General features: G+C 47.4%; 1 protein-coding gene across 1 annotated transcript; it reads left to right on the top strand.

Moving 5' to 3' along the window:
• Positions 1–6,656: 6,656 nt before the first annotated feature.
• HTR5A (5-hydroxytryptamine receptor 5A) lies at positions 6,657–11,769 on the top strand. The gene is made up of 3 exons (XM_085630122.1): positions 6,657–6,779; positions 7,902–8,867; positions 10,764–11,769. The coding sequence occupies exons 2-3, from the start codon at positions 8,169–8,171 to the stop codon at positions 11,094–11,096; spliced, it is 1,032 nt and encodes a 343-aa protein (XP_085486248.1). The 5' UTR covers positions 6,657–6,779; positions 7,902–8,168; the 3' UTR covers positions 11,097–11,769.
• Positions 11,770–13,026: the final 1,257 nt, after the last annotated feature.

Genomic DNA, 13,026 nt, shown 5'->3' with positions numbered 1-13,026 from the left:
ATAAATGAATCCTGAATAGTGAGTATACTGTGGCAAAGGAGGCCTCAGAGGGTCCTACACAAGGATGCTGGAGACAATAGAGTGAGAGGGATGAGATGGCACAATGTGCACATGAGCTGCAATTGGTGACCTCTGAGCAGACCAGTGAATCACTCTGGCCCCAGAACTTCTACTTTGAGAGTCTGGCACCACTATCCCTCTGCCATGCACCCATGGTCAAAGGGGCATCATGGCATCCTGTGCACCTCCCACGGGTGAACCTGCTCATCTCTGTGGGAGAGAAGGGAACGTTTTTCTTCATAAACTAGATTGTATGGCAATGGGTTCATGCTGGTTGTAAGACGTCTTGCTGCCATTTTCCACATTATTGACGCCCAATTATGTTCTGATTTATTAGGCACATTCCAGCTATACCGTCAATTAAACTCCTTAGCAATGTGTCCACTGTTCATCACATTAATTGATTGTTGTGTTGAGTTTTCTCTTGGTACTGCTGCTAACTAGAACTCTTTTTTTTTAACCTTCAGTTAGGAAAATTTGACGCATAACCCTGAAATTTGTACTCTTCATCTGCAGGTTGCGCACTCACAAATTGCCGTACCTAGTGCATCAACACGCTGAGCTATTTCACCGTCAGGTGTTCTTTCTACTGCTTCGGGCGATATGCACATCTGCATAATGACACTGTAGCTATGTTGTTATGGAGTCACTAAACAGTTACTTTTCAGCAATCATGTCCAACCTCACGAGCACAATCCCTATTTGAACCTGTCTGCCTTGGTCGGGGTTTCAAAGAGCAAATCCCGTGACTGACCCATTTCCCTCTCCGTAGCTGGCTTTCTAGTCAATTGACTTCTACCCCACTTTCACTGAAATAGACAGCGCTTTATGAGAGAGCTACTTCCTTAACATTTACAGAGAACCTTAAGGAGGTCTTCCGTGAAGTTAATAAACGCTAGGTCCTTCAAAGTGCCTCATTTCAGGACGACATTAAGTCCCAGATTCACAAAGGTTTGGCGCAGGTTAGAGTAAAAAAAAAATTGATCACACCAGACGCAAAACCTGTTTGGGGATTAACAAACCAACGCAAATTGGTATTTGCATTGGTTTGTATGGAAAAGTAGCGCAAAGCAATGCAAAACACTTCTTTGCATTACTTTGCATCAAGGGGGCATTACATGGGTGGTACATGGACGTTCCCATTAAGCCACCAATGCATTTTGACACAAAACCTCATCTGCTAACATTAATAGACAGGGTTTAGTACCAAAAAATAAGCAGGCATTAAAAGAAGAAATGTTTTTATTACTCCTTGCTTTTTCTGACTTTGCATGTGTGCTGCACTGTACAGCACACATACAAAGTAGGAAAGGCTTTAAACTTGTCTAGCCATGGTATTTTGTACAGGAAGGGTATGATTTCTGTCCAAACCTATGCTAGACTCACACACACCCTTGCATTATGGCACACACACCCTTGCACTATGACGCTAAGGTGTGTACCTGGCACACAGCAGCACAAATCAGCTTTGGTGCTAGGGAGACGGGAGGGGAGTGCCATATCTCTGTGAATATGTTGCTCTCCTGCTCTCTCCCTTTCATGGGTGCTGTGCTGCATTGCATGACACCTTTGTGAATCCAGGTCTAAGCGTCATTCACATTCATCCAGCCACACACTCACTCGGCAGTCCAACCACTCACTCACTGATTCATTCTTTGATGCACTTGCTCATTCATTCTTTTACTTACTTGTTTATTACAGAGTTTTAAAGCACCACATTTTGCCTTTTGGTAACTTCAGAGGACGGACAGGTGCTGTTCAGCCAAGTTTTCTATGTGAGGCGTGATGTGCTGGTCTGATCCAGGTTTTTTTCTTGGAAATATGGGATTCATATTCTTGTTTATTCCAATACAAAACAGGACTACAAGTCCCAGATTACAAAGGAATAATAAACCGAACTAGAGCAACACATCAAGCACGGACCTAGGAGACTTGACAGCTATGCAGACGAGTAAATACAGCGTGATGACAGAGAAGGGATGTTAGGTATAATTGTGTGGGCTGAGTAAATAAGTCAGATTGTTTTCAACACAACACCGTTTTTATATCATTCTTTATAAAGGCAAGACTGTTCTTCCATCCACTCATTCACTCATTTATCCATTTCTGCACCCAGCTATTCACGCATCCAGGCACTTACTCATCGACCCATCGTTGCACTCATTCACCCATTTATTCCTTCAGGTACTCATCCATCACCCATCTATATACTCACTTATCCACCCAAGCAGTTACTCACTCTTTTATCCATCCATACCCCCAGTCAATCAATCAATCAATTAACATTTGTAGAGCGCACTAATCACCCGTGAGGGTCTCAAGGAGCTGAGGGAGCGGGGTGAAGCTACTGCTCGAACAGCCAGGTCTTGAGAAGTCTCCTGAAGGTCAGCAGGTCCTGGGTCTGTCGCAGCTGTGTGGGGAGGGTGTTCCATGTCTTGGCGGCGAGGTAAGAGAAGGACCTGCCACAGGTGGAGGTCGTGTGGATGCGTGGGACGGTGGCAAGGGCGAGGTCGGCGTAGCAAAGCTGGCGGTTAGGGGTGTAGAAGGTGAGACGTTTGTTGAGGTATGCTGGTCCGGCGTTGTGGAGTGCTTTGTGAGCGTGGCTGAGGAGCTTGAATGTGATCCTCTTGTTGACTTGGAGCCAGTGCAGGTCTTTCAGGTGGGCGGTGATGTGGGTGTGGCAGGGTACGTCGAGGATGAGGCATGTGGAGGCGTTCTGTATGCGTTCAAGTCTTTTCTGGAGTTTGGCTGTGGTTCCTGCGTAGAGGGCGTTGCCGTAGTCCAGTCTGCTGCCGACGAGGGCATGGGTGACCGTCCTTCTGGTTCCGGTGGGGATTCATCTGTAGATCTTGCGGAGCATGCGGAGCGTGTTGAAGCAGGAGAAGGAGGAGACGGCGTTGACTTGCTGGGTCATTGAGAGCGATGAATCCAGGATGAACCCCAGGTTGCGTGCGTGGTCGGTGGGTGTGGGTACAGCTCCCAGGGTAGCTGGCCACCAGGAGTCATCCCAGGCAGAGAGGGTGGAGCCGAGGATGAAGACCTCTGCCTTGTCTGAGTTAAGTTTCAGGTGGCTGTTCTGCATCCAGTTGGCGACGGCCTTCATTCCTTCGTGGAGGTTGGTTTTGGAGGTGGAGGGGTTCTTGGTGAGTGAGAGGATCAGCTGTGTGTTGTCGGCGTAGGAGACGATGTTGAGGTTGTGCGAGCAGACGATGTTGGCGAGCGGTGCCATGTAGACGTTGAAAAGGGTAGGGCTGAGGGATGATCCTTGGGGCACGCCTCAGATGATCTTGTTAGCTTCAGAACGGAATGGGGGAGGCAGACCCTCTGGGTTCCGTCGGTGAGGAAGGAGGTGGTCCAGTCCAGGGCTTTGTCGCGTGTTCCTGCATAGTGTAGGTGTGTGCGTAGGGTGTGGTGGCAGACTGTGCCGAAGGTGGCTGAATGGTCCAGGAGGATGAGAGCCACGGTTTCGCCGTTGTCCAGTACGGTCCTGATGTCGTCTGTGGCAGCGATGAGGGAGGTTTCTTTGCTGTGATTGCTGCGGAATCCAGATTGGGACGGGTCCAGGAAGTTGTTCTCCTAGAGGAAGTGAGTCAGTTGCCTGTTGATGATTTTTTTGATGACTTTCGCCAGGAACGGAAGCAGGGAGATGGGCCGGAAGTTCTTGAGGTCCTTTGGGTCCGTTGTGGGTTTTTTGAGTAGGGTGTTGATCTCGGCGTGGTTCCAGCTTTCTGGGAAGGTGGCGGTCTCGAAGGAGCTGTTGATGATCTTCCGGAGTTGGGGTGCGATGATGCGGTTTGCTTTGTTGAAGATGTGGTAAGGGCAGGGGTAGGGTGGTGAGCCGGAGTAGATGGAGTTCATGGTCTTGATGGTGTTGTTGTCGTTGACGTGGGTCCAGATCAGGCGGTTGGTGGGGCTGGGGGTGGTGAGTCTGCAGTGTCGGCGGCTGTAGGGAGGGTCTGGGCATTGAAGCTGTCGTGGATGTCTGCGATCTTACGGTGAAAGAAGGTGGCGAAGGAGTCGCATAGGTCTTGCGACTGAGGGATGTCGTTGGAGCTGGAGCTGGGGTTGGAGAGTTCCTTCACGATGTTGAAGAGCTCTTTGCTGTTGTGTGCGTGGTTGTCGATGCGTTCCTTGAAGGAGGTCCTTTTGGTGGCTCAGATGAGTTGGTGGTGTTTGCAGCTGGCGTTCTTTAGGGCTGCGTGTTTGTCCAGTGTCTGTTCGTGGCGCCACTTTTTCTCGAGTCTTCGGCAAGTCCGATTGGATTCCTGGAGGTCAGTTGTGAACCAACTGGCCTTTCTGTCGTTGCCTCTGTTTGAGGGTTTTTTGATCGGGCGAGAGTGTTGGCGCAGTCGTCGATCCATTGTCTGAGGTTGCGGGCGGCTGTGTCGGCGTCGGTGGTGTCTGTTGGTGGGTCTCAAGCGAGGGTTGTGATGAGCTGGTCTTCAGTGACCTTGTTCCAGCTGCGGTAGGGTATCCATTGCGGGTGGTGGTGCGAGGTGGGTTTCTTGAAGGTGAAGTGGACGCAGCGATGGTCGGTCCAGTGGAGTTCGGTGGTGTGGCTGAAGGAGACGTGGTTGCTGGCGGAGAGGATGGGGTCGAGCGTATGTCCGGCGGTGTGGGTGGGGGTCGTGACGAGCTTGTTTGAGTCCGAGGTTGTCGAGCAGAGCGACGGAGTTGCTGTTGTCGATGTTCTCGAGGTGGAAGTTCAGGTCTCCGAGGAGGATGTAGTCTGTGGAAGCAAGAGCGTGCGTGCTGACGATGTCGGAGATGCCTTCGATGAACTGTGGCCGGGGTCCGGGGCGTCTGTAAACGAGTGTTCCTCTGAAGGTGGTGTTGGGGTCCATGTGGATCTGGAAGTGCAGGTGTTCAGTGGTGCTAGAGGTGTCTGCCGTGCAGGTCGAGACTCTGAGGGTGTTTCTGTAGACAATGGCGATTCCTCCTCCTGGTCTGTTGGTGTGGTCCCTTCTGGTGATCTTGTAGCCATCAGGGATGTCTATGGTGATGTTGGGTGCCGAGGAGGGGTTCATCCAGGTCTCTGTTAGGAAGGCGACATCCGGGGAGGCTGAGTCGAGTAGGTTCCAGAGTTCGATGGCGTGCTTGTGGACGGAGCGGGTGTTGAGTAGTATGCATCTGAGTGGTTGCGTTCTGCTCTGATGGGTGGGGTAGAACATGCAGGTGTTCGGCGGCTTGTGAAGCAGCAGCTTCGGCAGGTGAAGGGTCCGTGGATGAGTTTCGGGCTGGCCTGGAAGCAGTTTGATGATCGGCCGGTGTTGAGTTCGAGGAGGGTGTTGACGTCATAGCGGCGTCGGGTGTCATGGCGTTTGAGGGGGCCAGGGGGTCTGGTGCTGGGCGCGGTCCAGGCGTGGACGGGTGCAGACGGGCTTGCCTTAGGTGCACCTTTGGCGCACTAGCGGCACGTCTGCTGACCGCATCCGCCCGCTGACCGTGCAGCGGTCTCCATGATGTAGGGGAGGGGGAGGGATGAGGAGCTGCGAGGCGGGAGCAGGCGGTATGGGGAGGGGTCAGTGGCGGCTGAAAAAGGAGGGAAGACGAGGGGAACAGAAACGAAAACAAAACTAATACAAAATACAGATGAAATTACAATATCAATAAACACAATCACCATGCACCTGCTGGAAGATGAACCAGGGTAGTATTTAACCCTGCGAAGGAGAGGGGCTGGCTTCTAGGTGAAGCAGAGCACTGCTGAGCTGCCCGGGGGAGTGTGTGCCTTGGACCGAAGTCTGAGGACTCACACGCGCTCCCCCGCAGCGGTCGCCATGATGTAGGGGAGGGAGTAGGGACGAGGAGCTGGGAGGCGGGAGCGGGGCGGTAGGGGGAGGGGTCAGTGGCGGCAGGAAAAGGAGGGGAGACGAGGGGGAACAGAAACGAAAACAACAATAATACAAAATACAGATGAAATTACAATATCAAAAAACACAATCACCATGCGCCTGCTGCAAGATGGACCAGGGTAGTAATGAACCCTGCCAAGGAGAGGGGCTGGCTTCTAGGCGAAGCAGACACTCCCCCTTTAAATCATGCCTCCATCCATCCACCAGTTGACTCATTCTTTCATTCACCGATTGAACCACCAGCAGAACCACACAAGCTCACCATTTAACTATAATATATAAGAACGTCGGGCATATTGTATTTATCAATTTATCAACCTTGCATCGTATTCGGTTTGTGCGCAGTCTGTTAAAATGACGTGATATTATTTTCTATATGTCATACGGCCTTGATGAATAAAGAGTCTGAATATAGTTTTGCACTATTGTTGCACGAGAACAAGCACTTTACAATTCTTATCTGGGTTTTAATTTGTTATATTGAAAGCCTTTGTTGATTGGAGATACAGCCCAGAGAATACATTTTCAATCCTCGTGCTCTTACCAGACAAATAGCCCCAAGTCACAATCTATCAGGATTAATATTTGTCTCCATTTTGAGTTCAGCTGCGCTGGGGGTGCAAAAGTTGCACGCCAGAGACACCACACCAGCAGAGCAGCTCTCGAGTCGGGCATGAAGGAGTTAACGCGGTTCTGTATTAGAAGCGGCAGGCAGGCAGGCTTGCCTGGTGTCAGGCTGAGGTACTGCTCATTGGCAGAGCGGCACTGGAAGAGGCTGGAGACAATTTCAAAGAATGGCAAATAATGAGCAGGTTAGGATGAAAGGACAACTGATTCAATCAGCTGCACGGACGGCTAGAGAGGGTGAGTACACGCAGCACCCGTAGAATACAGAGAGAGGCGACATTATGAGGTGGGAGGCGCTATGTTAGCAAAAACAGAAGTTAACAGCATGACATAATAGAAAAATAATGTGCATGATAAACAGCATGTCAATTAAAACCCCATATGCTTGACAAAGTCTCTAATTGCATCCAACGGAGTAGCGTGCTGTTCCTGCGTAAAGCGCTACACAGCACCTTATCAGTGGTGGAAAGTGCTATATAAATATAAACGTATTATAATAAATAGGTGCGCATGTACATTCTGCAGGACGCTAAGACAGGTTTTCGCAGAAGTGCATCTCTGCTAAAAGAAGGGAAACTTGGACAAAGTGCTGAACTTATTAGGCATTTCAGACAGATCTTCCCAAAATAGCGTGCCAATAACTGAGCAAGCATCCCACAGCGGCGATACCTCGTAGCACGTCCGTCACTTATTGGATCGTTAAGTTCAAGAAAAGATGTGTATCTCATTCATTCTCGGGAACCCGGCTGTGTTTTGGCTCCGTCCTCAGCCAGACACCCTGACGCACCAGAGACAACATTCATAGACTAAGCACCCTGGCTGCAGAGGTAAGTTCATGCAGGGATATTAACCACTGCTGGGCACGTGCCGCACTTTATCAATCTGGCGCGAGCTGTGCGCTTGATGGGGCACGCTCGACGTAAAGCTCGTTTTTAAACGTTCGAAAGCTGGGGCTCGTTCCAGATCCATTCGTTACTGTAAGCGACAGAAGCGCGCGCGAGGGGGAGCGGAAGGGTGGCTCTTGTCCTTGCGCCAGACAGCATCGACTTCTTGCACTGGGATTGGCAATCAGTCTGCGCGAGGTGCTCCGAGTGTGGCTATAGCATTAGCAACTAGGCAGCTAATTGAATGTGGAGTGTTTAAGATATGGTCTTCCTCGCACAAGTATTTATAGTTGAGAAGGAGCATTTAAACCTTCCACTCTTAATGAGCGAGGAAAAATGCATGCTGTGCAGAGACCGATACACTAATTACCCTGCTATAGATTGAAAGCAAATCAAAGCAAATTCATGTGAGATTAATGTATGATTTATGGACCTTGCTGTTTAATAACGTGTTCGCTGATTTCTTTTTTTTCAGTTTTTTTGCTCGTGTAAGGATAAACTGATATCGAACGACCATGGCCGCAGTGGAAATGTGTTCTTTACGCATACTTTGTATCCATGCCTGGGTGAACACGGAAAAGGATCCATGACTCTGACAGCCCCTGACAGAGGGTGGCTCGCAAATCGTACACGTTCGGCGTGAAGCTGACTTCAAGTATTTGGGCTTCCAATGCTCTTGATATAAGTCTCCCCTAAAACCTCTTATCTTCTGTCCATCTTTCATGTCGGCAGCAAATGTAGGATGGAATGGAACATTACTGTTTCAACCAATCGCAGTGCGGGATCCAGAGACCTAAGCAGGTACCCCTTCTCGGTTTTCAGTGTGCTCATCCTAACTTTGCTGGCTATGCTGGTGATCGCCACCTTCTTGTGGAATGTGCTTGTCTTGGTGACCATCTTGAGAGTGAGGACTTTCCACCGCGTGCCACATAATCTGGTGGCCTCAATGGCTATTTCTGATGTAATGGTGGCCGCCTTGGTGATGCCTCTGAGCTTGGTTCATGAACTGAATGGTCGGCGCTGGAAGCTGGGCCGGGTTCTGTGCCAGGTCTGGATCTCCTTTGATGTACTGTGTTGCACGGCCAGCATCTGGAACGTCACAGCCATTGCCTTGGATCGCTACTGGTCCATCACCAGACACCTCGAGTACACCCTAAAAACCCGAAAAAAGATTTCCAACATCATGATTGGCATGACTTGGGTACTTTCAGCGGTGATTTCCCTCTCCCCTCTCTTCGGCTGGGGCGAAACCTACACAGAGTTCCACGAAGAGTGTCAAGTCAGTCAAGAACCCTCCTACACAATTTTCTCAACTTTTGGAGCATTTTACCTCCCTTTGTGTGTAGTGCTTTTTGTGTACTGGAAAATATACAAAGCTGCAAAATTTCGGATTGGATCAAGGAAGACGAACACCATCACACCCATGCCGGAGGTTGTTGAGGTTTGTTGATTTCTCAGCATGCGTACCTATGATCAATGTTGTCTTTGAACAATTCAAGAGCAGTACTTTGTTGCTATGAGACCACAGTATGCATTTTCATGTTGTCTTAATGAATATTATACAGATTTGACTACAAGGTGTTTGCCAGAAAATAATATACAGTGTTAGTAGCCTGGAACCTGGTTGTCACACAGTTTGGAACTTTTGAGTGTGTTAAGTAGCATTGGGCCCCCATATCTCCATATGACCACCATTTTCCAGTGGCCCCCACTACGCAAGGCATGGCGGATTGGCAGACTGTGATAAACATCTGAGAAGTTTTGCCTGATGACTGATAACACAATGGCATTAAAGTTATATTGTGTATTAAAAAATCAATTAAATGCAGTAATGCAAAAAAATATAAAAGGGTGGTTTTGGAGCAAAACATAAACGAGTTAAATAAAAGTAGCGCAATGTAGTGAATGATCATTTGTTGTCAGTGAAATGTGTTGATTCAGGAGAGTGCAAAACCAGAAATAATGTATCCATTTTAGCATACAGTAGGCAATGTCACCTCCATGTGCACTTTACACATTACTGAATAATAAGCAACATACAGATTCTTTGTTCATATGACTGACCTGTGGCGTGACACAAATGATGGGGTCATCGTGCAGAATGTTGTGATAAGCCCTTAAGATGCCAGCTTCCAATATATATTCATTGGCCTTAGGCTGAATGGAGGGGGTCTCAAAAGATTGCTTCTCAGCTCTGTAGGGACTTAAACATATTGCTTTTCTTGCACGCTGCTGCCGCTTTGTCTTTCCCCTTCGAGCAAGAATTATCAAACATCACACCTAATTGGCACTCCATGTGTTCTATATGTTACTGAGGATAATTGCATTTGCAGAAAATTATAGAGAAACACCATCTTGGAACAACGTGAGCCCAAGATTCTTTAGAACGCCCAGTTTTACCTATTTAGTCTGAAATAGACTTCTTCCGGGTCTAGTGCGGAACTGGTAGAAAATGCCTTTGTAAGATATTGGGGAATCAACAAAAGTTTGGACATTAACTGTTAGTTTTCCTGATCAAGGAGTCATCCTGGTTAGTGAAGTGATCTCATATTGCCCTTCACTCCTGGCTCGTGATATGGATACCAAAAAGAACTAAAACCACATGCCTTTACAGTTGTTACCTCCTTCCCCGACCAAACAACTGCTTGGTAATTGGTAGGGAAACCATGATGGCTGTTGACATACTGTGACATACAGTACCAACTTATGGCCTTGGCAATCTCAGTGCTTAACTTGTAAAAAAAATATAAGTACAGAAGTCCAAAGTTGTTTTCAGGGACCACCACCAGAGCTGCACAATGCAATAGTTGCTAAATTTCTAATCTTGATTCTACCTCATACCTCTTTAGATTACAATCCATGTCTCCTTATCTCACTCTTACGGTTCTTCTACATCACTGTTTTCTCCATTTGTCAAAGTTTCCTGTCTTTCCTTCCTCCTTTTTCTTGGTCAAAGACTATTGATGAAAAATGAGTTATTGGGCGCCAACATTGACTGCTAGATTCAACCATTTGCAACCACCTGCACAAATTAAGCACTGACAACCCCTCACAAAACTCAAAAGAACTCTCATTCTCTAAATTTCTCACCTCCCACAAAGTTTGAAAACATAAGTTAAATGTAGGGAAAGGCACAGGAGGGGGGTAACAGGGCGATATCCATAAAAGGGGTTTAACGAGATACGCTGATCCAGTGTTTTCTTGCACTGCAAAAAGCACTCTCTTCCGGTCACAAACCCTTTGCATGCATAGGTTGTGAGCTCCTTGAGTTTCTAGGTCGCACTCGTGTACCCCGTTGAGCAATGCCTCTTAGTAACAATGGTGCTTTGATTTGCAGGTGAAAGAGGCCTCCCATCAGCCCCAGATGGTCTTTACGGTTCGCCACGCCACCGTCACTTTCCAGACAGATGGGGACACCTGGCGGGAGCAGAAGGAAAAAAAAGCTGCCTTAATGGTGGGCATCTTGATTGGGGTCTTTGTACTGTGTTGGATCCCCTTCTTCATCACTGAACTGATCAACCCTCTCTGCTCCTGCGACATCCCGCCCATTTGGAAAAGCATTTTTTTATGGCTGGGGTACTCAAACTCATTTTTCAACCCTCTCATCTACACAGCGTTCAACAAAAACTACAATAACGCCTTCAGGAACCTCTTTTCCAGGCAGAGGTGAGAAGCCATACCTGTGTATCAGTCACACAGCGGGCACACCAACCGAAGGATGTGCCTTCAGGAATTGCCGAAGGATATCGTTATCCGACAACTGTGTTTTTGTTTGATGAGGAACAGTAGCTTCTGACACTACAATGTGCTCAGCGTTTCCCAGTGGTGATCACCGGATACCAGCTTTGACAGCACTTTCTAGGACTTGGATTTGAGGAGCTGTGACCCGTGCAGTAAGAGCGATGGGGCAGTGGGGCCGGTGGTAAATAACAAAAAAATAATTAATTTTCCCTCATCGTCCGTCGAAATCCCCCCCTCCGGGACCCACCAACCCACCGCTCCTTCCTGCATGGGCCGCGGCTGTATTTAAGTAAAAAAAATTAGGTCCTTGACTTTGCTTGATGTATTAGGGACAAAGAAGTGATCCCATGGTCGATTCTCACTGCTGTCAATTTCTAACATAATTTGCTAGTCTCTGGACTCATAACATGATTTCTATGTGTGTTTTCCAAATAAAAGGTGCAAATCCTCATGTGATGCCTGCATTTGGATGCTTTCCATCTTCTATGAGACAATTCCATTTAAAGTTCAATTTTCGTGGGAAAGACTGACAGTGTTAAACTGTTGCAAACCGTTTGTAAGTATATGTAATTAAAAAGAAATAAAACATTAATATCTATGAATGCAGCACACGTGGATTAAAATTATTTACATAATATAATACGTTATTCAGTCCTCTTGTTTTGGAGAAATTGATTTGAGCACAGTATGGTGTTTTTGGTGTATTTCCAGGCGTCTGTTGTTAGAACTGCTTTTCCCGCCTCCCTGCCTGTAATCCACTGTGTTCTGTATAAAACGTCATTCAGGAAAGGGAAGCATGCGTGCAACTGACAATATGGGGCAGGACATGAAGCTAAGTGGCCAAGTTCTGGATGTGCATGCAAGTAATTATACCTAATATCAGTAGTATATTTGCAGCTGAAATTGGACGTGCTCTGGTTTTAATGAAATTTCAGGCTTGCAGACCTAAGGCTGTGTTTGTTTCTCTGCAGGGAACATGACTAACCCAATTTGAAAGAGAAAGACTTAATGAGAGGATTGCTGTGGAGACAGCTATATTTTACAAAGAATGTTTTTGAGGAATTCTGCTCTTTATTTGAAAAAACGTTGGAATCGAACTCTTACAAACACACACAAAAGCATTCTGGACTTTGAGTTCTCTGTTTACACCCACACAGACACACGTTCAGACACACAGACACACTCACACATAGACACGTACATTGTTCTCCTCTCTGCTCTCTCTCTCTACTTTGGGGATGGCATGTTACTCTAAAATCCTGATAGGACCTCTACAGTCCAATTGCAACGTTGACAATAAGACATTTTTCTACTGGTGCCACACATATTCAACATTACAATACTCGCCATACATTAGACAGTCTTCAAAATACAGATTAACATTTTATAGTATATAGCAAATATTTTGACATTTAGGAATGGCTTTTGCAGGAGACACACGCGCTCGTACACACGCACACGCACACACCCACCCACACACACACACGCACACACACGCACACACACACACACACACACACACACACTCTCTCTCTCTCTCTCTAGATGGAGCTTCACAGTGCATAACTAGAACTTTACTTTCTTTGATTACATATCAAAAGGGAAATATTGCATCATGACTTCTCGAAAAGGACATAGAGACAGGTACGCGGAAACATGGTTGAGTGGACACGAATAATGTAAACACATGCACGACTGTCCGCCACAGACAACTCGGACATGCTGCTGCGTAAGCTCTCTCCCACCTCAGACACAAAGACTATATTCAGGGAGGCGTACAACCAGTTTACCTGCTTGAGTACACTTGAGCGCCCTCTACGCCTAACTAGGAAACAGTCATTGTTTTTACATACACATTT

Source organism: Triturus cristatus, chromosome 10, assembly GCF_964204655.1.
Source record: "Triturus cristatus chromosome 10, aTriCri1.1, whole genome shotgun sequence".
NCBI lineage: Eukaryota > Metazoa > Chordata > Amphibia > Caudata > Salamandridae > Triturus > Triturus cristatus.
Note: the sequence above shows the minus strand (reverse complement) of the source record. Positions and strands in the feature narration are given on the sequence as shown.

Coding starts and splice junctions, on each gene's coding strand:
- HTR5A (XM_085630122.1), top strand. CDS start 8,169: ATGGAATGGAACATTACTGTTTCAACCAATCGCAGTGCGGGATCCAGA. Junction 8,868..10,763: donor CCATGCCGGAGGTTGTTGAG/GTTTGTTGATTT, acceptor TTTGATTTGCAG/GTGAAAGAGGCCTCCCATCA.